The sequence below is a fragment of the Eptatretus burgeri genome, chromosome 10 (genome assembly GCF_056783735.1).
Source record: "Eptatretus burgeri isolate ZD-2024b chromosome 10, Ebu_testis_v1, whole genome shotgun sequence".
In the NCBI taxonomy this organism is placed as follows: domain Eukaryota; kingdom Metazoa; phylum Chordata; class Myxini; order Myxiniformes; family Myxinidae; genus Eptatretus; species Eptatretus burgeri.
Window position 1 is genome coordinate 92,447,475 of NC_140970.1, and position 27,822 is coordinate 92,475,296.

Below are 27,822 nucleotides of genomic sequence, written 5' to 3' on the forward strand. Positions count from 1 at the left end.
AATTAAAAAAAGCTACACAGATCAAACGAAAAAATTTATTATGGAAAAGGGATTGAATAATTTCTCTCAATAAATGTTTTCGTTATGCAATGGATTTTATGGGACAGATCTTTTTTATGAATATCCTTGTTTCATCATTTCATTCTGATGACATTTATTCATATTTTGTTGTTGATGATTTATTTATTTGGGACAACATGATGATATGAGTTGAATATTTTTGTTCTGGATTTCTTCTGTAACAGATATTGATGAATGTAAAACTGAAAATGTATGTGGAAACCACTCAATCTGCCTGAACGTGATCGGTTCACATAATTGTTCCTGTGAGAGAGGCTATGAAGGAGATCCCTGCATGGGTGAGTTTTTCTCTAATTCCCATCCATCTGGTCAGCTTGTTGTAAAATAAACAAAATCTATGTCACATATCAAATTACCCCGTTACCTTGAATGAATGGCTTTTGAAATAATATTGTTATTTGGAAAGAAGGTCAGAGGATCCATAGCTAAATTGTGCTGATAATCGTATGGACCTTTTGCCGAGTAGCTCAGATTTATTCATGTATCAGGAATTTGTCAGCAGTAAGTTGTATGGTAAGATGTGCACGGAGGAGGTGATGACTGTAAACCAAGCGAAATAGGATGAGGTTGTGTTGTGTAAAACCTCATGTGCAGGCGAGGCCAGGTTGGACACAAAGGCACCAAGAAAGTGCTGCACACTGTAAAAAAAGACATTTAACATGTGCTGATTGGCCAAGAACTGCAGACTATGTTGTTATAGTAAGCTGTGGAGCCCTGGATAGGACAGAATACTCGACGAGAGGCCACCCTGCAGGGCGAGATGGCCTGGAAGATGACGCCACACACAGACAATGTGAAACCAATGATGGGATTAGCTGTGTGCTGGAAAGACTGTTGCAGAGGAGGTACCCACAACTTGAACTTGTTGTCACCCACAAGTTCCCCAAGCCTTATGTATACCAGGTTGTTCACAAATAATTAATAATTCACATGGTCTCGCAGCCATATTGGATTGAACAAAAATCTTTAAAAATATATTTCTCTTGAACTGCTTCATCAATTGACATGAAACTTCACAATTATGATCTAATAATCATGGGCAACATGTGTTTTAAATTTCAACCCAATCGGACGCATGCTGAATCTGGGTTCAGGGATTGAAATCAAACTTGGTAAAAGTATGTATAATTGTGTAATACTTTGGGCGGAGGCATATCTGGCAATGTTGCGGCCTCGAAGTGTGGCTTGCTAGTTTACCATGCATTGAAAATCCTGGTTGTTCATTTAAAATGTCACAAGGAAATTCTGTATCTTTCATGTTCACATAACTGAATTCCGTGACATTAAAATGGACTGCTATTATTTTGAAAAATTTCCTTTCATGTTACACAGATGTGGATGAATGCAAAGGGAACAATGATTGTCATTCCAATGCAACCTGTTCCAATACGGATGGTGGCCATAACTGTACCTGCAAGGGAGGATTTACTGGCAATGGATTGGTTTGCGTCGATGTTGATGAATGTGAAAAAGGCATCAACGATTGTGATCCGAACACCACGTTGTGTGTAAATGGAATTGGAAATTACCTGTGTGAATGTCGCACTGGATATGAAATCAATGCTGCAGGAAAATGTGAAGGTAAGGTTTTTCGCAAAGTTATTCAGAAGAGGTGCTTTCTGTGTGCAATTATCGGTAACTAAAAATCCCATGGGATCTCACAACACTGCTGCTCCGAATACTTCATAATCATGCCTGTTATTTAAGGGAATCTTTACTTTATTTGTTGTTTTGTGATTAATGGTCGTGACAGTCCATGGGGCATTGGGAGGGTTAAACTGTGCCCATTTGGATGATGCATTTGAAATCATGCTCCTTACGGGTGGCACACTCCTGATCACAGAGCCAAATGGCAAGAAGAGTTAAACATGTTGTAGTTACCAGACCGCACAGTTGCCCAGTTCGAATCCAGTGATTTATGTCAAATTGAACACGACAGTCCCTTATCTCAGACCTCCTGCTATATTCCATGTCCAGAGCCACATTACCATGCAGATGGCAGTCCCTGATACGAGCTAGTGCCGAAAGGCAGTCACGTGACAGATCTTAATCTTTGGCTGAGCAACTGAGTCACGTGATATGATCTTATCTAATCAATCAATTAGCCAAACAGAATCGAGCCGTCATGAGCAAACATAATCCACCCGAAGACCAAGTCAGGTTAAACATCTATTGAAAATAAGCACAATATACAAGAAGCAAACACAGTCAATGATTCTCCATAGCCCATGACTGATACTCGCACCCATAAACAAATCAAGCGACAAATGACAGATCCTTAATTAACGTATTCCTTAAGCCTCAGAGACACGATAGAAGATGGGGGCAAGTCAAAAGACAGCAGAGTTGGGGAGATAAACTTGTTAAGTAGCTTATACAGCAAACACCTGGTACATCCACAATATAGTCCCAGCAGGCTGTAAGAGGTGAGGGCCAGGGCCCGATCGAGCGGGTGTGATGTTGACAGGACAGGGCTTTGCTATTCTCTACTTTCCGCTCCCTTCAGAGCACAGCCTTGGCTTGGTGGTTCCGGGGTCTGGCTATCGATTCTTTGAAGACCCACCTTCATTGCCGGCCACACCGACGTCACTGATGACAATTTACACCCCGCCTCTTACCTCCACCACTAGTTCAAGCCCCGACCGGCTTGAACCACTGTTGAGTCACAGTTTCTTGCAACAAGGCTGGTCGATGCAACTGCAATATTACTTGTTGCTGTCGAAACTTGTGCAAGTGGACTCCTGCAGTGCAAAAATGGAACTTTTATTTATTTATTTATTTATTTTACATTTTTGAGGCTCGTATGAGAGGTAACACACAATGCCCAGCAAGGGGTGGGGGGCATGAAACAAGAGTGGCAGGAGTGGGAAGGACAAAACAGTGGGGAACAGAGCCATTAAGAGATCAGTGGAAGGGAGAGGTATGGGGCGGGGAACACAGGTATTATGCAAGATGGACATTATATTTTGACAGATCAGTGGACTAAAACATCAAATATAGGCTTGCAGGAATGAGGGATTTTAGACACACACACTCAATAGGATGCGTCTGACATTTCTCATGATAAAAATTGTTGACGCATATCCAAATGACATTTAATTACTTCAACAATTCCACTACAAATTCAATATGGAAATAACTATGCTATATTAAGCATATATTAACCCCTCGGAATCATTTCCACAACATTATTTATGCTGGTGGATTAACATTCCATAAGGTCGGACACATGGGCGACAGATTACATCACTACGCTTGATTGCAAAAATAAACGTTTTTTTTTTTAACTTTGAAGCAGATCCAAAATGTAGCAACAATGTGAAGCATGGAGGATGTGACTCATGTTGATTGCATTGCAGAACAATACAGTACAGCAATAGGCTTTGATATTATCTCACCTTTTTTTTATCTTGAAATTAAACAAAGGGTGCAAGTTGGTGGGTTTCCTCCTCAATGCAAACTAGCTAAATTGATAATTAGAAATTGACGATGCATCAACGAAAAGCCTCCACAGCCATATGCCAACTTGGCATCCTCCATCGTGCAAAGTCCTTTCTTGGCACACTTGAACTCCTATCCACTGACAAGGCTTTCATCTGCAGGTCAATGGAGTACTGCTCTCCCCTCTGGGCTGGCTCCCCTGCCTCACATTTTGCTCAGCTTGATGCTGTGGAAATATAGCCCTTCAGTGTCATTGCAATCTCTCGCAATGAAGCTGAGTCTTTGGGCCTTTCACTTCACTATCGACGACAGGTCGGTGGCCTCCCTGGCTTCTTCCGCCTCATTTATGGACTTGCACCCGCTGCTATCTCCATGCCTTCTCCCCCTCTCACCCCCCCCCGGCCTCTGACAGGTATCTGCAAGATGCACATGGTCCACCAGCAACCACCTTCGAGTGAAATTGCCTAAATACAGAATCACTGCTCACTTCCACTCATTTATTCGCCCTTTTCCCCGCTTGTGGAACACCATCCATACTCTCTTCAATCTTATTCTTCCCTCCAGGTCTTCATGATCACTGTTTAGTGTTCACCACCCCCTCAAGTCTTCCCATAGGCAAAACTATGATGTTTTCTGCACCAGTTAACCCAACCTGCACCCCTCCCAAAACTTTGCTGATGTATCCATATTGTCCACCCTTTGCGTTCTCCCATACCCATCGTCGTTACCTGCATCCCTTGCTTGTTCTTTCCATCTACTTTCTCCCTCCCCTCTGCTGTTGGTGTTTCCCCTTTCTCCTGCTGTTCTCTTTGTTGTGTTGTTTCCTGATTTTATTCTGTCATAGCTCTTCTCCGATCCAAGAGCATGTATATTAAAAAAAAAACTAAAGGCCATTTCTATTAAATATAACAAACAAGAGATGCTGCTTACTTCCAGCAAGTCAAGCTCTGAATATGGAACATTTTGTTACACATTGGTTGAAAGGGTGCTCGAGCTCCAACTTGGGGATTTCACTTTGTCGAGTTAGTTAGGGCAGGAATTTGTAATTTGGCCAGCATATCAGCGTTGTTCACCAACTCGTTTTAAAGACACCATGGGATTTTTAACATCAGCCAGAAGTCAATGCTGGAAGATGAGCCCACAACCAATAACTCATGGTCATTTGAGAGACGGCACACTTTTTGATGCAATATTCTTGCTCGCAAAGCACCAATCTGACAGGTTATCATTGAGTGAAGAATGAGGCAAAAGGCAAGTGCACTAATTCTGTGCCACCCTGTTGGTTCACAAGCACGCAAGTAACCACATCTGAAAGTAACTACTGCATATACTTTGTAAAGAAAGCAGAAGTTTGGGAATTTCTTTTTCAAATATTGGTGTTCACGAAACAAAATTAATATAGCAGAATCTTAAATCTCTTTCCCCACTTCACTCCATCCCCCTTTCTCCTCTGTCATCACAACCCCTTTTACCTTTTTCTTCACCTCCATTCCAACACCCATGCCTTTCTTCTGGTTTTTGGCCCTGCCCCTCTGACAAGGTTGGAGACGGGGGGCATTATAAAATGAGCTCCGTCCATCTGACCGACCGACTGATCTATTCCTCTCAAATATTATCTCAACCTAATTGGATAATGGTGGGGATTGGTTGAGTTCTGTTGCCATGGCAACCATCTCAGTACCTCGGCTTGTATACACGATATTTCAAAAAACGTTCAAGATTTAGTTTTCTTATTACACAGATCTATTCCTCGTACCGGCCAAAAGGTGATGGACCTAGAGTATCATCAGCTCCTTGTTTTCCATTACATTCTTAACTCGGCACCCCTCTCTCAATTGTACTATTTAGCTTGCCATATCAAAAAAAGTTCCACATTTACACCTCGTCCAAAAATAAGAATGACACATTTCATGCCTGATATCGTCATGGACAAAATGACGAAGAATAAAACTGATGGATTAAATGTTTTCTAATGAAGAATGAGGCTCTTATAAAAGTGAGATAAAAAGGTAAAAGGAGCATATTGTGTGTTTGTGAGAAATTGTACTTAAACTTGTTTCCAGATCAGACTTGAAGGATATGAAACTTCAGGTAGAAACAGATATTAACGAAAAACTTAACAAATCACAAGGAGGATGTATTTGTGAAAAATGTAAGTTGACTATTTTGTCCAATAGTAAAAAATTAAACAAATGGTTAATAACAATGTTTCACTAATCTGTTCCCGTCTCACAGACATCGATGAATGCAAACTTGGAACCTCAAACTGCAGAGGGAAGAACGAAATTTGCACAAACACCATCGGCCTGTACCAATGTGACTGTGAAAATGGGAATGACCGAATCAACAGCAGCTGTGTGGGTGAGGAATAAATTCCTGTTCAATCCCACACACATGTGTTTCACAAAATCATATTTAAATATAGAACTCAGGGATTGCTTAATTACCCTCTCCGGAGGAGAGGGTATATGACATTTGGGTCCGTTTGTTTGTCTGTCTTTCTCTCTGTTTGTCTGTTTCTCCACACAGAACTTGAGTAGGTGTATTAATTACATTCGACCCTTTAGAACCCTAAAACCTTTCAAGACCCCAAAGACCCTTTCTATATTTTACAACCCTCAGACCCATTAAGACTCCTAAAAATCAACAAGACCCCTAAGACCCCCAAAGACCACTAAAACCCTTTTGAGCCTTTCTAACCCTAAGACCCTTTGAGACTGCAAAGACCCATCAGAACCCTAACATCCTTTGAGACCCTTTAAGACCTCTAAGACCCTTTCAAACCCAAAGACCCAAAGACACTTGAGAAACTTAACACCCTTTAAGACCCTTTAGAACCTTGAGAACCCTCACGCCCTTTGAGACCCGTAAGACCACTGAAGACTCTTTTGACCCCCTTGAACACTTAAGGACCCTTTAGACCCTGAATATTCTGATGACCCATAAGACCCTTTAGAATCATAACACCCTTTAAGACCCTTTAGACCCCTAAAAACCCTTTTCAACCTCAAAGACCTTTTCAACCCCTAAGACCCTTACAACCCCGAAGATTACCTAGAACTCTAAGGCCCTGTAGATGCCTTTGACCCCTGAGACACCATAAATCCCATGACACAATTGAGAACCCTTAGACATCTGAGACCCTTCAAAACCCTGAATACCCTTCGACTCCTTTGTACCCTTGACACCTTCACACCTTTTAGACCTTTTAATACCCTGCAGACCCCTTTGATCTTTAGACCCTTTTGAGATGTCAGACCCTGAAGACCCCATTTGATCTTTTAAGGCCTTTCCACCCTTCATTGTTTACACCTTCAGACCATTTGACCTTTACAACTTTTCAGACATTTGACCTTTACACATTCACAACTTGACCATTTAGACCTTTCGTATGCAATGAACGACCTTTCATTTAGTACATCCTTCCATTTATTTGCCACACAAAATAAGTCTTGGCGAGGGTCTGCAATCTCTGATTGCTCGTTCCTGTTACCTTTGCTGAGGGCTGGTAGAAGAAAAACAGCCTTAACTGTGTTGGTGGTATATTAACCAAAACCAATGTTTACCTCACATAGCTTTGTAAACTTTGTGGTTCTTATCTGTGATTGACAAGGTGATTGTTGTCACAAACAGGCAGCATGTTGTTACTGGAATTGAAATCGTTATTTGGCTTACCCAATAAAGCTGTGGGACCCAGGTCGAAAAACCAGTTAAAACCAGTACACATTTTCAACTGGTCTCTATTGGTTCTAATTGGTCTTTAACTGGTCTCTATTGGTTTCAACTGGTACCAGTTAAATTCAGTCAGAATTCCAATTTCCCAGTTGAAAAAACCAGTAGCTCATATTTGTACCAGTTAAAGTCTCACTGGTTCCAGTTGATACCAGTTGCAATGTACTGGTCCCAGTTGATACCAGTTGCAATGTACTGGTCTCCCAGTTGATACCAGTTACAATGTACTGGTCCCAGTTGATACCAGTTACAATGTACTGGTCTCCCAGTTGATACCAGTTAGTTAAATACAATTGTATTTCAACTGGTAATATATCACTCTATTCCATTTTCCATATTAAAACCAGTAAGAAACCAACTGGCTTTACTGGTACCAGTTGGCTACTGGTTTTCAACTGGTACCAGTTGACCAGTAAGCTACTGGTCTTTACTGGTTTTTCGACCTGGGGAGGAACTATTTTAATAATATAACATTGGGATCTGATACCCAATAGCTCGGGTCCTCTGAATTTAAACATCACACGATTCAATCTGACTGAGAATGAGTGAATAAATTGAGATTTGATTAATCCAATGTGATATTGTGTCTGGATGGGCAGTGTAGAGGTGGTGGGGTGTGGAGGAGGTGCATTTCATATGTGTTAAATTGGCTGTTCTTCCAGCACTGATTTATGAACTTGATACGTGATGTGATCTGTAAAATGGGTCATCTGTTTGTGATGTGCACAATACACGTGAAGTCTGGGAGAGGAGGTTTTCGGACGGGTCATACATGGTGCATACAAGTAGGAGAGTGGTGGTTCGGGGATAGAGTGTTTGCAGGGTTACGGGTGTACTAATCATTGATCAGATTTTTATAAAACAAATGGGATGAGTCATCACTGAACATCAACATTTTGTAAACAGTGTGGCATTGTTATTTTCAGAACAGACAGATGGGTTTTTGGCTTGCAAATAAGGGCTCTATTTAAAGCCTTGCCGAGTCAGATTTGCATCTTGTGCAGATTTTATTCATGATGATTACACCTGTAGCCAAAAACATGTGTCCAAGACTTAAACTTAAGATGCTGCTCTTGAAAACTTCCCTTTTGTGGTTTTTATCTTTCATGATTACAGGAGAAATTACTGGAACAGTGATAGTTCAGGTGCACTCTGTTATTGTTATACTGGTTGAAAATATACCTCTCTTGCATTAACAAGCAAGTAAAAAGTTTGCGTTTAACTTACAGAGACCACGGTTTCAGTGGCAACTTCAGCGACTCCTGGAACTTCCGCAACAAGTGGCTTTGTGGTGCCAACCTCCGCAGGTATTGCTGCGTTTTTTTTTAAAGCAGATATAGAACGTTAAAAATCGGATTTCCAATTTAAAAAGCTGAATATTTTTTTTCTGTAAAAATGAACAAGGTTTGTGTTCTTCAATGATCTTATATTTCACTTCATCAATTATCTACTTTATGCAAAAGAAATTTATTATATTGGAGAAACCTGCCATTAGGTTTCAAAATAAAATTTCAAAAGCCACAGAAATAAAATCAATTGTATTTTGTCTGAAAAATGTGAAATTGTTTGTTTTGCAAACTTTTCAGCTGCTTCTCCTTGTACTCAAACTACACAGTCTTACACGGTCTGGCAGACTGCATTGCTCACCAAACTCTCTTCCGAAGGTACCCAAGGCCATCTTCATGCATGGCTCGCAGACTTCCTCTCCTGTCGCAGACAACGTGTGGCCCGAAATGGAGTTCTCTCATCCGCTCTTCCTGTCCAGGCTGGTGTTCCTCAAAGCAGCAGTCTGGACCCTGTTCTTTTTCTGTTTTCATCAATGATCTCTCCGACTCTGGAAAATCCTTTTTATCTCTTTGGTGATGTTCTCCATCCTCTGCCGTACGCTCTGTCATCCCTCAGACTGGCAAGCAGCAGCTTCTTCGTTCTCTGCAGATCTGGGTAAAATCACAAACTGGTCCAACAAGTGGAACATGTCTTTCAATCCGGACAAATGTCACACTCTCACGATGTCTCTCTGAATGGACTGTTTGGACCCCCCCCCCCCCATCTACTTTCTCAACAATCCTCTGGAAGAAGTCCTTTCATTCAAGCTTCTGGGTCTCACTATCTGCCATGATCTTTCCTGGGAAAGCCACATTTCCAACCTGGCCTCCAAAGCCAGTAACCGATTGGGAATCCTCCATTGTGTAAACTCCTTCCTCGGCCCACCTGAGCTCCTGACCATGTACAAAGCTTTCGTCCGCAACCTGATGGAGTACTGCTCTCCCCTCTTGGCTGGATCTCCTGCCTCTCACCTTTCTTGGCTTCACGCTGTGGAAACCAAGGCATTTAGGATTATTGGTATCTACCGCAATGAGGCTGAGTCTTTGGGTCTCTCACTCTCTCACAGCAGGCAGGTCGGTGGTCTTTCTGTCTTTTTCCATCTCCTCTCCAGTCTCACCCCCCCCCCACTCTGTCTGCGATATCTTCTTCTTCTTCCTCTTTCGGCTTGCTCCCGTAAGGGGTCGCCACAGCGGATCAACCGTCTCCATTTCGCTCTATCCTCCACATCTTCCATTGACACTCCAACCACCCGCATGTCCACCCTCACCGCATCCATGAACCTCTTCTTTGGCCTTCTTCTTCTCCTCCTGCCTGGCGGCTCCATCTTCAACATCCTTCTCCCGATATACTCCGTTTCCCTCCTGTGCACATGTCCGAACCATCTCAATCTCGCCTCTCTCACTTTGTCTCCAAACCGTCCGACCTGCGCTGTCCCTCTAATATACTCATTTCTTACCCTGTCCATCCTCGTCACTCCCAACGAGAATCGCAGTATCTTTCACTCTGCCACCTCCAGTTCCGCTTCCTGTCTTTTTGTTAGTGCCACCGCCTCCAAACCATACAACACAGCTGGTCTCACTACCGTCTTATATACTTTCCCCTTCACTCTTGCAGATACCCTTCTGTCACAAATCACTCCTGCAACTCTTCTCCACCTACTCCATCCTGCCTGCACTCTCTTTTTCACTTCTCTCCCACACTCTCCATTACTTTGGACAGTTGATCCCAAGTATTTAAACCAATCCACCTTCCCCACCTCAACTCCTTGCAACCGCACCATACCACCACCCTCCCTCCCATTTACGCACATGTACTCCGTCTTACTCCGATTGACTATCATTCCCCTTCTCGTACCTCCTCCTCTCGAGGCTCGCCTCAGCCTGCTCCCTACTCTCCCTACAGATCATGATGTCATCCGCGAACATCATAGTCCATGGGGACTCCAGTCTGATCTCGTCCATCAACTTGTCCATCACCATTGCAAACAGGAAAGGGCTCAGAGTCGATCCTTGGTGCAATCCCACTTTTACCTTAAACCGGTCCGTCATTCCGACCGCACACCTCACCGCTGTCACACTGTCCTCATACATATCCTGCACGATCCTCACATACTTCTCCACCGCTCCCGACTTCCTCATACAATACCACAACTCCTCTCTTGGCACCCTATCATAAGCTTTCTCTAAATCCACAAACACACAATGTAACTCCTTCTGGCATTCCCTATACTTCTCCATCAACATTCTCAAAGCAAACATCGCATCAGTGGTGCTCTTTCCTGGCATAAACCCATATTGCTGCTCACAGATCATCACCTCTCCTCTCAACCGAGCTTCCACTACTCTTTCCCACAACTTCATGGTGTGGCTTAACAACTTTATCCCTCTGTAATTACCACAGCTCTGCACATCACCCTTATTCTTGAAAATCGGAACCAGTACACTTAATCTCCACTCCTCCGGCATCCACTCACTTTCCAAGACTTTATTAAACAATCTGGTTAACAACCCCACTGCCATCTATCCGAAGCACTTCCATGCCTCCACTGGTATGTCATCTGGGCCAACCACCTTTCCACTTTTCATCTTCTTCATAACAGTCCTCACTCCATCCTTACTGATCCATCCCACTTCCAGATTCACTATCTCCACCTCTTCCAACCTTCTCTCTCTCTCTCATTTTCTTCATTCATCAGCTCCTCAAAGTACTCCATCCACCTTCTCAACACACTCTCCTTGCTCGTCAGCACATTCCCATTTGCGTCCTTTATCACCCTAACCTGCAGCACATCCTTCCCAGCTTGGGCCCTCTGTCTTGCCAATCGGTATAAATCCTTTTCCCCTTCTTTTGTATCCAACTTCTCATACAGCTCGTCATATGCCTTTTCCTTTGTCTTTGCCACCTCTCTTTTTGCCTTTCGCCACCACCCCTTGTACTCCTGCCTACTTTCTTCATCTCTTTGACTATCCCACTTCTTTTTCGCCAACCCCTTCTTCCTTATACTTTCCTGTACTTCCTCATTCCACCACCAAGTCTCCTTATCTTCCTTCCTCTGTCCACATGTCACACCAAGTACCTTCCTAGCTATCTCCCTCACAAATTCTGCTGTCGTTGCCCAATCATCCCACCCATCTTTACCACCATCCAACGCCTGTCTCACCTCCTCCCTAAATTTCGCGCAACAGTCTTCCTCCTTCAGCTTCCACCATCTGGTCCTTGGTTCAGCCCTCACTCTCTTCCTCAACCTCACCTCTAAAGTCATCCTACAGACCACCAATCGATGCTGTCGAGCTACACTCTCCCCTGCCACAACCTTACAGTCACTAATCTCTTTCAGGTTGCATCTCCTACTTAAGATGTAATCCACCTGCGTGCACTTTCCTCCACTCTTGTATGTCACCCTGTGTTCCTCCTTCTTCTTGAAATACGTGTTTACCACTGCCATTTCTATTCTTTTTGCAAACTCTACCACCATTTGCCCTTCCACATTTCTCTTGTTGAGACCGTACCTCCCCATCACCTCCTCATCCTCTTTATTCCCTTCCCCAACATGCCCATTGAAATCTGCTCCAATCACCACTCTTTCATCCTTGGATACACTCTCCACCACTTCATCTAACTCACTCCAGAAATCTTCTTTATACTCCATCTCACACCCCATATGTGGGGCATATGCACTGATGACATTCATCATCACCCCTTCAATTTCCAACTTCACACTCATCACTTGGTCAGACACTCTCCTCACCTCCAATACCCTCTTGACATAATCTTCCTTCAGGATTATCCCGACACCATTTCTCCTCCCATCCACACCATGGTAGAACAGTTTGAAACCACCTCCAATGCTCCGAGCCTTACTCCCCATCCACTTGGTCTCTTGTACACACAGTATGTCCACCTTTCTTCTCTCCATCATATCAGCCAACTCTCGCCCTTTGCCAGTCATCGTCCCAACATTCAGAGTTCCAACTCTCACCTCCACACTTCTACCCTTCCCCCTCTCCCACTGCCTCCGGACTCGCCTTCCCCGTCTCCTTCTCCTCCTTCGCCCAGCAGTAGCACAATTTCCACTGGTACCCTGCTGACCACCGGTACCGGTGGCGGTCGTTGGTAACCCGGGCTTCGACCGATCCGGTATGGAAATTCGTTTTGTTGTCCGCAATTAATTATTCAATGCATGTAGGACATATTAGTTGGAAGCATCCTCATGATTGACATTATTATTATGATTTTTTTAAACTCTGTCTGCGATATATCCCCCCATATTTCCGCAAGGTGCTCAAGGTCCGCCAACAACCCCCTTCTGGTAAAACTACCAAAATCACGAATCGCTGCTCACCTTCACTCTTTCATTCCTCTTTTTCTCCGCCTTTGGAATGAACTCCCACACTCTCTTCAATCCCATTCTTCCCTCTCGTCCTTCAAAACAGCTGTTCACCACCACCTCCTTTCCTTCCCCATCCAAAGGCACGATCTTTTTTACCCCCGTTAATCCACGCCAAACCCACTTCCTTGAAATTCCGTGCTTTCCTTCCTGAAAGTCCCTGTAAGGTCCATCTTGTATACCCCATGTTCCCCGCCACATCCTTCTCTCTTCCACAGATCTCCTAATGACTCTGTTCCCCACTGTCTTGTCCTACCCTCTCCTGCCCCTCTTGTCTCCTGCCCCCCTTGTTGTGCGTTGTGTGTTAGCTCTCATATGACCCTCGACAATGTATACAAAAACAAACAGAAAACCTCCCTAAACTTGACGAAAACATCAGGGTCTTAAACTTATACAACAACAACTTTGTCAGGGTCAAGTACAACTCACCTCTTTCCTATGACCTCTATACCCACAGATATAACAACCACTGTGTCAAAACCAACAACAGCTATATTATTGATTGATATCATTGAGGCAATAGCAGAAAAGAGATATCAAATATTCCTTGATATTACGGTTTGCAACACTGTGGACTCACAATGTTTATACTCACCGGACAATTAATTATTCAATGCGTGTAGGACATATTAGTTGGTAGCATGCTCATGATTGACATTCTTCGTTGAGTTGGATTCCCAAAAGATTTTGACTCGATGAAAAATTACCATTTACATCAGCAGTACCAACAAAGTATTCGACATCTCAGAGCATGCCACCCTTCACCCATTTTGTTTGCATTCCTTATATGGTGATAAAGTGACCTTAGCCCATGCTTCACAACAGACTTCATACTTCCATATTGTTTAAAAGCATCAAGAGAAATGAGTACATTATTTGTGGACAAAGAACACATCTCAATACGAAAAATATTTGTTTCAGCGTGCTTAATATAGAAACACCAGTGCTTTGCAATAGTCGTGTGATACATAGAGCTTTCTTTTACCAAAATATCCATGCTCATATTTCACAATATGGAATTAATTATTTTACTTCCACAGATACAACACCTTCGTCAGGGTCAAGTACAACTCACCTCTTTCCAACGACCTCAACACCCACAGATATAACAACCACTGTGTCAAAACCAACAACAGGTAGATTATTGATTGGAATCATTGAAGCAATAGCAGAAAAGAGATATCAAATATTCCTTGATATTACTGTTTGCAATACTGAAGACTCACAATGTTTATACTCACCCGACAATTAATTATTCAATGCATGTAGGACATATTAGTTGGTAGCATGCTCATGATTGACATTTTTAGTTGAGTTGGATTCCCAAGAGATTTTGACTCTGAAAAATTACCATTTACATCAGTGGAACCAACAAAGTATTCGACATCTCGGAGCATGCCACCCTTCACCCATTTTGTTTGCATTCCGTATATGGTGAAGAAGTGACCTTAGCCAATGCTTCACAACAGACTTCATACTTCCATATTGTTTGAAGGCATCAAGAGAAATGGATACATAATTTGTGGACAAGGAACACTTATCTCACTCCAAAAAATATTTGTTTCAGCGTGCTTAATACAGAAACACCAGTGCTTTGCAATAGTCATGTGATCCATAGAGCTTTCTTTTACCAAAATATCCATGCTCATATTTCACAATATGGAATTAATTATTTTACTTCCACAGATACAACACCTTCGTCAGGGTCAAGTACAACTCACCTCTTTCCAACGACCTCAACACCCACAGATATAACAACCACTGTGTCAAAACCAACAACAGGTAGATTATTGATTGGAATCATTGAAGCAATAGCAGAAAAGAGATATCAAATATTCCTTGATATTACTGTTTGCAATACTGAAGACTCACAATGTTTATACTCACCCGACAATTAATTATTCAATGCATGTAGGACATATTAGTTGGGAGCATGCTCATGATTGACATTTTTAGTTGAGTTGGATTCCCAAGAGATTTTGACTCTGAAAAATTACCATTTACATCAGTGGAACCAACAAAGTATTCGACATCTCGGAGCATGCCACCCTTCACCCATTTTGTTTGCATTCCGTATATGGTGAAGAAGTGACCTTAGCCAATGCTTCACAACAGACTTCATACTTCCATATTGTTTGAAGGCATCAAGAGAAATGGATACATAATTTGTGGACAAGGAACACTTATCTCACTCCAAAAAATATTTGTTTCAGCGTGCTTAATACAGAAACACCAGTGCTTTGCAATAGTCATGTGATCCATAGAGCTTTCTTTTACTAAAATATCCATGCTCATATTTCACAATATGGAATTAATTATTTTACTTCCACAGATACAACACCTTCGTCAGGGTCAAGTACAACTCACCTCTTTCCTACGACCTCTACACCCACAGATATAACAACCACTGTGTCAAAACCAACAACAGGTATATTATTGATTGGTATCATTGAAGCAATAGCAGAAAAGAGACATCAAATATTCCTTGATATTACTGTTTGCAATACTGTCGACTCACAATGTATACTCACCCAACACAATTTATACTCACCCAACAATTAATTATTCAATGCATGTAGGACATATTAGTTGGTTGCATCCTCATGATTGACATTGTTATTATTATTATTTTAAACTTTTTTATTTTTATAAACATAATAAGTGAAGTAATTATTTTACTTCCACAGATACAACACCTTCATCAGGGTCAAGTACAACTCACCTCCTTCCTTCGACATCTACACCCACAGATATAACAACCACTGTGTCAAAACCAACAACAGGTAGATTATTGATTGGTATCATTGAAGCAATCACAGAAAAGAGATGTCAAAGATTCTTTGATATTACGGTTTGCAATATTGTCGACTCACAATGTATACTCACCCAACACAATTTATACTCATCCAACAATTAATTATTCAATGTATGCAGGACATATTAGTTGGTAGCATGCTCATGATTGACATTAATAGTTGATTTTGACTCTGAAAAATTACCATTTACATCAGCGGTACCAACAAAGTATTTGACATTTCGGAGCATGCCACCCTTCACCCATTTTGTTTGCATTTCTTTTATGGTGATAATGTGACCTTAGCCAATGCTTTACAACAGACTTCATACTTCCATATTGTTTGAAGGCATCAAGAGAAATGGAGACATAATTTGTGGACAAGGAACACTTATCTCACTACAAAAAATATTTGTTTCAGCGCGCTTAATACAGAAACACCAGTGCTTTGCAATAGTCATGTGATCCATAGAGCTTTCTTTTACTAAAATATTCATGCTCATATTTCACAGTATGGAATTAATTATTTTACTTCCACAGATACAACACCTTCGTCAGGGTCAAGTACAACTCACCTCTTTCCTACGACCTCTACACCCACAGATATAACAACCACTGTGTCAAAACCAACAACAGGTATATTATTGATTGGTATCATTGAAGCAATAGCAGAAAAGAGACATCAAATATTACTGTTTGCAATACTGTCGACTCACAATGTATACTCACCCAACACAATTTATACTCACCCAACAATTAATTATTCAATGCATGTAGGACATATTAGTTGGTTGCATCCTCATGATTGACATTGTTATTATTATTATTTTAAACTTTTTTATTTTTATAAACATAATAAGTGAAGTAATTATTTTACTTCCACAGATACAACACCTTCATCAGGGTCAAGTACAACTCACCTCCTTCCTTCGACCTCTACACCCACAGATAAAACAACCACTGTGTCAAAACCAAGAACAGGTAGATTATTGATTGGTATCATTGAAGCAATCACAGAAAAGAGATGTCAAAGATTCTTTGATATTACGGTTTGCAATATTGTCGACTCACAATGTATACTCACCCAACACAATTTATACTCATCCAACAATTAATTATTCAATGTATGCAGGACATATTAGTTGGTAGCATGCTCATGATTGACATTAATAGTTGATTTTGACTCGATGAAAAATTACCATTTACATCAGCGGTACCAACAAAGTATTTAACATTTCGGAGCATGCCACCCTTCACCCATTTTGTTTGCATTTCTTTTATGGTGATAATGTGACCTTAGCCAATGCTTTACAACAGACTTCATACTTCCATATTGTTTGAAGGCATCAAGAGAAATGGAGACATAATTTGTGGACAAGGAACACTTATCTCACTACAAAAAATATTTGTTTCAGCGCGCTTAATACAGAAACACCAGTGCTTTGCAATAGTCATGTGATCCATAGAGCTTTCTTTTACTAAAATATCCATGCTCATATTTCACAGTATGGAATTAATTATTTTACTTCCACAGATACAACACCTTCGTCAGGGTCAAGTACAACTCACCTCTTTCCTACGACCTCTACACCCACAGATATAACAACCACTGTGTCAAAACCAACAACAGGTATATTATTGATTGGTATCATTGAAGCAATAGCAGAAAAGAGACATCAAATATTCCTTGATATTACTGTTTGCAATACTTTCGACTCACAATGTATACTCACCCAACACAATTTATACTGACCCAACAATTAATTATTCAATGCATGTAGGACATATTAGTTGGTTGCATCCTCATGATTGACATTTTTAGTTGAGTTTGATTCCCAAGAGATTTTGACTCGATGAAAAATTACCATTTACATCAGCGGTACCAACAAAGTATTCGACATCTCGGAGCATGCCACCCTTCACCCATTTTGTTTGCATCTTGGTTGTTCATTTTAAAGTTCCCACACGATATTTTTTAAATTGTGGACAATTGTGTGCCAGTATTCTGGGCAAAATCTCTGCTTGGAGTTAATTGTGTAATTCAAGATATTAGAGTTGTTGGGAGTAGGTATGCAGCACAAGCATGATGGCCCAAATGGCATCCTCCTGCACAAAAGTTATAATTATGCCTCCACTGACAAAGTCGGTGGCATTATGTTTTGGGGTTGTCGGTACGTACGTCCATCCGTGCTAATTTTCTCTGTTATCTCTGTAACCGCTTAGCTGATTGGCATGAAATTTTCACCATTGGTGTGACTTATACAAACCATTTTAATGATAATTATGACGTCATAGGTCACGTGGTGTGGCAGCCATGTTGGAAAAAAGGAAAAACTTTGGACCTCTGTATCTCCAAAACAGTGCCGTGGAAAAAAGTGAAACTTGGTACATGTCAAGTTCTCCACATGGGGAACAAGTGTGACTTTTTTTTCGTAATGACATCGGTGGCTCCGTTATGACGTCATAATTGCATTTGTCGAACACTCTATCCGGTTTGTAGGGGGAGGGGGGGTGGGTGGAATTGATGACGTCATTGGTCACGTGGTTTGTCAGCCATATTGTTTTAACATAAAAAGCCTTCAAAAATCTTCTCTGAAGTCGCTGAACAGATCGAGACGAAACTTTACAGGAATAATTGCCTATTCACGAGGAACAAAAGTTCTCTACTTTTGACATCAGAGCTTCAAAAATCTTCTCTGAAGTCGCTGAACAGATCGAGACGAAACTTTACAGGAATAATTGCCTATTCACGAGGAACAAAAGTTCTCTACTTTTGACATCAGAGGTCACATGGTTTGGCAGCTATGATTTTTTTGGAAGAATAAACCTTTAAAAATTTTCTCCAGAACAGCTTGACAGATCAAGTGGAAACTTTGTCCACTTGTTCCCCGGACCTTGGGGATACCAGTGTTCACGCATAATGAATAGGTCACATAGTCTGGCAGCCATACTCAATTCAACATAAATGTTTAAAAAAACTATTTTTTTTGAACCACTTCTTTCTTTGACGTGAAATTTCACAGTTATGATCGAGTATTCATGGGGAATACATGCTTTAAATTTCAACGTGATTGGACGCATGGCCTGGCAGCCAGAATGATTTAATGTTTTGAATCTGGGTTCAAGGATTTAAAACAGACTTGGTGCAAGTATCTGTTATGATGTAATAATATCCATCCATTCATTGGGACCATAATCTGTGCAGAGCATTAGTGCTGCCTTAGCAGTCTCCTTAGCTATTGGGCACAATCCTGGATAGGTCGCCACTCCGACACAGTATACCAGCATGCTGGCACTCATTCCGCCGACCTTGGAAGGATGACAGGCAGAGTCAACCCGACCTGGTATTAATTCAACAGCTAACAGGGATTTCAACTCAGGTTCCTATGATCCCAAGCCCACCACCCTAACCATTAAGCCAACACCAGGCGTAGATATACTATGTCCATTGCCTTTCCCTCATCCACAAAATCAGACACTGCTTCAAGGTCCGCCAACAACCCCTTTCTGGTAAAACTACCGAAATCACGAATTGCTGCTCACTTTCACTCTTTCATTCCTCTTTTTCTCAGCCTTTGGAATGAACTCCCACACTCTCTTCAATCCCATTCTTCCCTCCAGTCCTTCGAAACAGCTGTTCACCACCACCTCTTCTCTTTCCCCATCTAAAGGCACGATCTTTTCTACCCCCGTTACTCCACGCCAAACCCACCTCCTTCAAATTCCATGCTTTCCTTCCTGAAAGTCCCTGTAATGTCCATCTTGTATACCCCGTGTTCTCCAACCCATCCCTCTCTCTTCCACAGATCTCCTCATGTCTGTTCCCCACTGTCTTGTCCTTCCTTCTACTGCCCCCCTTGTCTCCTGCCCCCCTTGTTGTGCATTGTGTGTTTGCTCTCATATGACCTTCGACAATGTATACAAAAATAAACGAAAAAAACCCCCTAAACTTGACGAAAACAACAGGTAGAAAAAAGGATAATGTATTCATTCGTATTTTCTATCTTCTCAGAATCAAGGTTTGTTGAATATTTGATCACAAAAGCCAAAATGGCAAACTAGAAAGCATGTCAAAATGCAAGTGGACAAAATAAAGACAAACGGATGTGATTATGATTCCGGCCATCTTGCACTGACGCGCGACAGATGGGCGACGAGGCCAATTTATATTTACTGTTGATTTGCACTTTGACATTTTAAACCAATTATTAATTCGTCTTTTCCACATTCTTATAATAAAGGATTGTTGAAAAATTGATGATAAAAGATTAATTGATAATAAGTTATGGCCTTTTACACACACACACACACACACACGCACACGCGCACACGCGCACACGCGCACACGCGCACACGCGCACACGCGCACACACGCACACGCGCACACACACACACACGATTGCAAAACCCCGTATTCAGCTACACGGGGCATTGGCTAGTTAGTTGACAATGCACAAACATTCTAAGATTTATCATCAACTTCGAGAATTTAAACTTCTTTGCATTATATTAAGACTGTGAATGAAGGCAAACAGCGAGTCATTTCTCATCCGAAGATGCTTCTCCAAAATCAACTTCTTTTCATTTTCCATTTTCAGGGAATTGTAATGTGCAGAAGTGTCAAGAGAATTGCACATTGATGAACTCCTGCCAGAATGGTGGAACCTGCTCATGTGATTCTACCTGCACCATCACCTGCAATTGTGGTTCAGCCTACAAGGGCAGCAGATGTGAACTGGGAGCAGATACGTTCTCTCCTGAAGCCAGTAAAGGTAAAGTTATCGGCTTTGATCACGGTCAGGTTTTCTCCTTTCTTTTCACTTTATTGAAATGCAATATGAAGGTTTGCAAAAGACAAACATAGCCTGGTGTTGGTTTATCGGCTAAGGTGGCTAGCTTATGGTCTTCGGGTCTTGAGTTTGAGCCACAGTCAATTTCGTTGAAATAACATCAGGTGGGTTGACTCAGCCTGTCATCCTTCCGAGGTTGGCAAAATGAGTACCAGCTTACTGGGGTAATAAACAATTCGAGTATCCTTCCCCTACACCATCACATTCAAATCTTACTCCACACCCCACACACTCAAACCTTCTACCTCACCCCACACACTCAACCCCCCCCCCACATCATGCATCTAATAATTATCCCCCCTCCCCCCCATTTAATTCCTCTTCCTTATCTCAAACTGTGTGGGTCTCAAATGTCCGAGTTCTCTGCTTGAACCTGACATCTCTCAGTCCAGGCTGCTGCAGATAAACTAAATATCATCTGTTTAACAGAATCCTTCCTGACACCTCCCAACCCCCAAGAGTACATCTGGCTTCAACTTCCCCTCTGCTCCCACCTCTTGTTCATCTGTGTGTTGTTCTGTCCTTACAGTGATGACCCCATTTACATCTCTGTCAGACAACATGGACAAACTTCTAACCACTCATCCCAACTCTCTTTTCCTCTTATGTGGCAATTTCAATTGTCACCATGAAACTTGGCTGGGTATTCATACCTCTCTCACCAGCTATAGCACTTCAGCAAAGGACTTCTGTGACTCCATGAGACTTACTTAATCTGTAAACTTTCCAACCCAGATTTCTCCCAATGGTAAATCCTCCCTTCTCGACTTCATGATGACTAACTTTCCCACAAATGTCTCCTACTCTTGCTCTGCTCCAATTGGTTGATCTCATCATGTGCTTGTGAAAATTAACATCTCCCTGGCTGTTGATAGAGAGCTGCCTCAACAATTGGCGAGTCTGCCATTTCACTCAAGGCTGCTTGCAGTCCCTGCCAATCTACATCTTTCTTCAGGACTGGTCTCTCGTATCTCCTATCACCTATGTTAACTCAGCCTGGGAATTCTTCCATAGAAACCTGCTCTCTCTGATGCACAGATTCATCCCATCTCATCTTTAATTATCTTACTCTTCTTCCCGCCCATGGTACACCGAGTCCTGTGGTGAGGCAGTTGCTCTGAAACAACTTGCCTTCTCTTCCTGGAAGGCAAATCCGACTGAAGATCATCTCGGTGCTTTCTAAAAACTCCACAACAAGTGTGTGTCCACTCTCAGAAGAGCCAGAAAACAACATCTGTTAAACCTCAAGAATGAACTTTCAAATTTGTTTCCCTCCTCTAAAACCTGGTGGTGCCTTGTTAAGCCTGTCAATGAGTATGCTCCCCCTCCATCCCTTCCCTCTCTTAAAATGGAACCACAGCCGACTCCACTTGTGAGAAGGCTGATTGCCTCATTTCTGTGTTTGCTTCAAAATATTGTGCACCCAACCCCTCACTCTCAGTGTCCATCCTTTCCTGTTGTATCCAAATTCTCCTGGATTCTGTGTCTTTTGCACCTGAGAATGTGGAGAAGGATCTTTCAACCCTCGACTCTAACTCCGCCACTGGCCCGGATGGCATCAGCTCGTGTGTCCTAAAAAACCTGCTCTGTTGCTCTTGCACATCCTCTCTCTGCCCTTTTCACCCTGTCATTTGCCACAGGTCATCTTCCATCTGCTTGGAAAACAGCCAACATCAATGCACGACATAAAAAGGAGCAAAAACTGATCCCCTCAACTTCAGTCAGCTATGATCTTACTTCCAATCAAGGTCTTGGAATCCATCATTGCAGTTCATATGAAATCCTTAATTTTCTCCAACAACCTCATCTCATATCAAAAATTTGGTTTCAGACCAGATCACTTCACCATGGACATGCTGCTTCGACCTACTCAACAATGGATGGAGGCCCTCAATGTCAGACATGAGATCAGGGCCTTCTCTCTGAATATAGCTCATGCTTTTGTTGCAGTCTGGCATCCTGCCTCACTCTTCAAACTCTCTGCCTATGGCATCCAAGGCCAACTCCACACATGGCATCCTGACTTCCTTTATTGGTGTAGCCAATGTGTGGCAATCAATGGAATCCTTTCATCTCCTCTCCCTGTCAAGACTGTTGTGCCCCAAGGCAGTGTTATGAGCCCAGTCATTTTCTTAATCTTCATCAATGATGTATCGAACTCTGGAAAATCCTTTTTATCAATCTTCTGATGACTTCACACTGCCGTGACACCCCTCATCCTTCAGACAGGCAGTCTGCAGCCTCTTCCCTCTGTTCAGACCTGCTGTGATATCCTTCATCCTTCAGACAGGCAGTCTGCAGTGTCTTCCCTCTCTTCAGACATTAAAAAATCACAAGCTGGTCAAACACTTGGAATATGTCTTTCAATCCTGACAAATCTCACACTCTCACTATCTCTCTCTGAAAGGACCGTCTGGCAAACCCTCCAATCTACTTTCTTAAAAATCCTCTTGAGCAAGTTGTCATTCAAACTCTTTGGTCTCACTCTCAGCCATGATCTTTCTTGGTCAAACCATATTTCAAAGTTGTCCTCCAAAGCCAGCCGCCAACTGGGCATCCTCCGTTGTACAAAGTCCTTCCTTGGCACTCCTGAACTCATGTCCACCTACAAGGCTTTCATCCACAGCTTGATAGATTTCATATGAATCGAAGGATTTCATAAAAAATGAATGATTTCATATGAACTGCTCTCCCATTTGGGCTGCCTCACATCTTGCTCAGCGTGATGCTGTGGAAACTTCGGCATTCAAGATCATTGGAATATCCTGTGATGAAGTTGAGTTGATGAGTCCATCACTTCACCATCGCAGACAGACCAGTGGTGTCTCTGGCTTCCATCTCCTTTCTGGTCTTGCACCCTCTGATCTTTCCATGCTTTGTCCCCCCCCACCCCCCACCCCCTCCCCCTTCCCCACCCCAGGTCTCTGCAGGGCTCACAGGGTCCACCATCTACCCCCTTCTGATGAAAATACCTAAATCCAGAATTACTGCTCACTTCCACTCATTTGTTCCTCTTTTTCCCACCAGTGGAATCAACTTCCACATCCTCTTCAATCTCATTCTTCCCTCCAGGTCTTTAAGACAGCTGTTCTTTTAACATCTCGGATTGTACCTAATTCTAAACCACGATCTTTTATACCCTCGATAACCCCACCCAAATCCATCCTCTCTCCTCCTTCCAATTTTCCACTTTTCCCTCAATGGAGTTTCCGTCTGTATCCATTTTGTCCACCCCATGCATGTGTATTTTGCAGCCTGTTTTTGTCTGTTACGTCCTGACCCATTCAATGTATGAGCTCTTCCACGAGCCTTGATGATGTATCCAAAAAAAAAAGCATAATGAGTCGACCCTTTATCATATTATTTATTGTCTGAGTGAATACGTTTTCATGGAATGAGTGACGCTCATGGAAAAAAAAATTAAATGTCACAGTGATTAAGAGAGAACAGATGAGAATGAAAATTGATTAAGTGAGAATAGATGGGCAGAAAACTACAGGAGTGAATAAATTTATACCAAGATTGGCAGAAAGCTTGTATATCTGGCAATTATCAAGTACTAACAAGGGTACCCGGCATTGCCCGGTGCTCTTCTAAAAGTGTTGGCATTTTGAAGAAGTCAAATTTGGTTTTTTTTCCTAAAATTTTTGTGGCTGCCAAACACTTCCAGACATGCACTAATAAATGGAATCTGGAACCATTTAATATCAGCTTTTATATAGATATATAAAGGATAAGGTACAATAGAGCGATTAAAAAAAACATATCAAACATTTTTTTCAAAAAAAGTTTTTTCAGCCTGAGACACTCCCCAGCACTTGGTGATGAACATCTGGAAGTTTATCGAAGATCCATTTGGTCATCTTTGAGAAAATGGTGACACAGACAGATAGACAGACCAATATCTCTCTTATAGTAGTATCGAAGTTTAGGATGCTGGATTAACACATGCAAACTGTTGATGAGAAGAGACAGAAGTGAGAAGATGCAAGGAGAAATGAAAGGCAGTAAAGTCTCAAGACTCCAATGGCCTGCCTGCAGTGACGGAAGAGCAGGTTTGCTGTGTCCTGACCACTTGATGGGTTATGCCAATCATGCTCAGGTCTTTCTCCCCTCACCAGTCGATGAATGTAATGTGGATCATAGGAGCATGAATGTGATCATTTATGATTTGGCTTGGAAGAGTATGCCCAGTTGATATCTGGATTTGACAATTAGATTTAAAATGTCTGACCAATGCAAGTCACGTCAGATTGTACTCGTACTCGAAGCTGAAGAGACTGCATTCGGTTTCAAAACAAAGTTAGTTTTCCGTTTCCAGAAATTCCAGGTATCCGAGGTTATGTTTGTACCTTCTCGTCTCACAACATTCTGTTTGCATGATGAAAATTTTTGAGCAAAGCCTTCGATGCTGAGTGTAAAAACCTTGTTTTAGAAACTTCTGTGAAAGACTCTTTTGCACCACAGGATATGTTCAGGGAGATTGTGAAAATCTCTTCCTTGAGGTTCAGAATCACAGTTTATCGCTGCACTTTCAGAGCTTCTTTTCATTTTGAGCAATCAAGAGAAAAGCTGACTTCGTAGTCCATGATCAGACATTCACAGAATCAAAATGATTGAATATCAGTGATAATTTTCAACTGCGTTACATTATTCATGATTGGAATTGGACAGTCTGGTGTGCTGTTGAATGAATCCATGTTGGTCACCTTCTTGTAATTGAGAATGAAGTTTTCCAACACTCGAACAATATGATCACACAATGAAATGCATTTACTCTGTCAAAAAAGTCATAAAACAATTCCAAAATTGTCTCTAAGTATTTTTGCTCCAGTCTGTACTGCTGCCTGGCAGATGTGACTTGAATCTATACTTTGCATAAAATATGCTGAAACAGGATATTGCACTCGTCCAGTCTTTGGGACCATGTGAACAATGATGTGCAACCATTTAGCTTCTTCATGAAGTTCAGGTGGACATTCTTGACTTGCTCTGATGTTTCACTCATGAGGCCAAGGTACCATTCTTCACTATCCATGGCAGCCACATCATGCCTTGGCTGTTATGTCTGTGCAGTGGAAGCAAGATTCTGTGCTTGGGGTGCATGTTTTATGCTTTGCTATCTTCGGATATTCTTACACAATGAACATTCTGCCATCAGCTCCACTTGAAAGATGAAGAGTGGCTTTTTGTGGTTGATACTTTCTGTGCAGCTGCAAAATGCTGCCCCTGTGCCACAGTCAATTGTGGAAGGTCTTTGGAAGTAAAAAACAACTTTATGCGAGACACGTGATGCTCAGGCCAGTCAAATAAGTGGTGTGGACAGAGAAAGTGGGGAGATTTTATCGATCTGCAGGTTTGCTCTCATTGTAGTCAACTTGACTGTACCTGCATGTATCCCATCTTGTGAACTTTTCTTTGGCAAAAAAGTGCAATTCTGCATCAACAGCAAAGTAGGCCGAGTGACGTTTCAAATTGAACAAGTTCTTGAAATTCTTAGATTGACTAGCTGTCCCATCACTTAAATATTTGACGGAGGTAATTTGAGGGAAAACGGTTTTGATGTGTAACAGTGCCACCTTCATGAAGCTCATTTTGGGGATATTTAATGTTTGTTCTTCGAATGAAACAACAGGTAGTTGGCCCCATTCTTCCGCCCTTCCTTCGATTGCTGTCACTGAAGAAATGATGAAGTTGTATTATTTGTGCCAAAGGTCATGGTTGATCTCGCTGTGCAAAGTCCATCACTGCAGTAAATTTGTTTCATGAAGTTTCTTGCAACCACTTATGGTGGATTTTCAACCTGTTTTTGGCAAGCCATGAGACTGAGAATGCAATTAAAAAAAATATATATATATATATATATATATATATATATATATATATATATATATATATATATATATATTGTTGCAAATTCGCACCCGCCGGCGTGCGATCGGCCGCTCGACTCGAATGGCGGCCGATTCGCCCACCGGAACGGACAATTCAGTCGTGACCCTCTCGGACCAACGCCAGGAGCTAGTCACGGGTGGGGGTTTAACCTCACCACGATCGTGCCAATTGCCCACCCACGCAGGATAGGGTCGCTCGCCAAATTCGATCTACCAAGTACCTGCGCGAATGGTCGACCGGGCAAGCGCACCTCGCCGCAGGTCGACTCCGGACACGGGCCACTTAAGCGGTCCGTTCCGTGCTACAGTGATAACCGAGCGGTGTTATCGTCGGCCTCGACGGTTCCGATCAATTATCGGGCATATTAAGCCCACTACGAACCCTTTACGTGAAGCAGGATGGAGGGTCAATAAAGAAAAGACGAAGCGAAACGGGAAAACAGTTCACACAATGCACATTTATGACGCGACACACGGAAAGCACACACATACAGCCAAACAGTCAAAATACACCTATAGCAGTAAAACAAGAGAAACAATGATGCAGAGTTACTACCGAATACGCGTACACACAGCAACACTTGTACAGTTCTACTTTACAAGACACGGCGCCAACACACATTTACTCAAAAGCAAAGGAAAGAAGCCACCCTCATAGACAAGGGGGCAGACAGGCCTGTAGGCCAGTATGTGCGCGGGACCTGAAGGAGCGGCCAGGTCCGCGAGACCGGGTGTGTCCTACCCGCGTCCTCGTGATGCGTTGGCGGACGAGCCGCAGATGTGGCCGCGTGGCTGTGCCCCGACTCCGTGTTCCTTTGCGGGTTTCGTTGGCACGACGTTTGGAGTGGGGTGGGAACGGGGCCCCCTTTGTTGCACTATCTCAGTGCGGGGAAAAAGGGGAATTGTTGATGCCCTGGGGGAGGGAGAATGGCTGGCTGGCTTGGGTCCCGCGATGAGCGATCTCCCACTGCGACCTCGTCGCCGACCGCTGTCCTTCTCGCCTCGGACCCGAGCTCCTTGGCCTCTTCCCACAACTCTCCTCAGCCGACTGCAGGACCCAACTCGATGCCTTCGCCACCCGACTCCACTCTCTGCCACACTCTGCTGCTGCCACACTCTGCTGCTGCCACACTCTGCTTTCCAACCAAAAACTGACTCTTTTCTGTTCGCCTTGCGCTCGCCGTTTTATAGGCCAGCAGGAGAAAACAGTATGCAAATTTCCGGATCAGGATGTCCTCGGGGGCGGAGCCACGCTCGCCAATTGGACGGAGGAAAAGTGGGCGTGAACCTCCCCTGATCCCAGAATTTGCATATATC

General features: G+C 42.5%; 1 protein-coding gene across 1 annotated transcript in view; it reads left to right on the top strand.

Annotated features, from left to right (window-relative positions):
- LOC147019124 (uncharacterized) overlaps positions 1-27,822 on the top strand; it is a 223,369-nt gene that overhangs the window by 153,811 nt on the left and 41,736 nt on the right. Inside the window, exons 69-80 of the mRNA XM_085899932.1 lie at positions 246-359; positions 1,414-1,662; positions 5,758-5,883; positions 8,484-8,561; positions 14,008-14,103; positions 14,654-14,749; positions 15,300-15,395; positions 15,655-15,750; positions 16,302-16,397; positions 16,647-16,742; positions 17,296-17,391; positions 20,360-20,533. Coding sequence (XP_085756058.1) covers positions 246-359; positions 1,414-1,662; positions 5,758-5,883; positions 8,484-8,561; positions 14,008-14,103; positions 14,654-14,749; positions 15,300-15,395; positions 15,655-15,750; positions 16,302-16,397; positions 16,647-16,742; positions 17,296-17,391; positions 20,360-20,533 — 1,413 coding nt within the window. The remainder of the gene's footprint in view (positions 1-245; positions 360-1,413; positions 1,663-5,757; positions 5,884-8,483; positions 8,562-14,007; positions 14,104-14,653; positions 14,750-15,299; positions 15,396-15,654; positions 15,751-16,301; positions 16,398-16,646; positions 16,743-17,295; positions 17,392-20,359; positions 20,534-27,822) is intronic.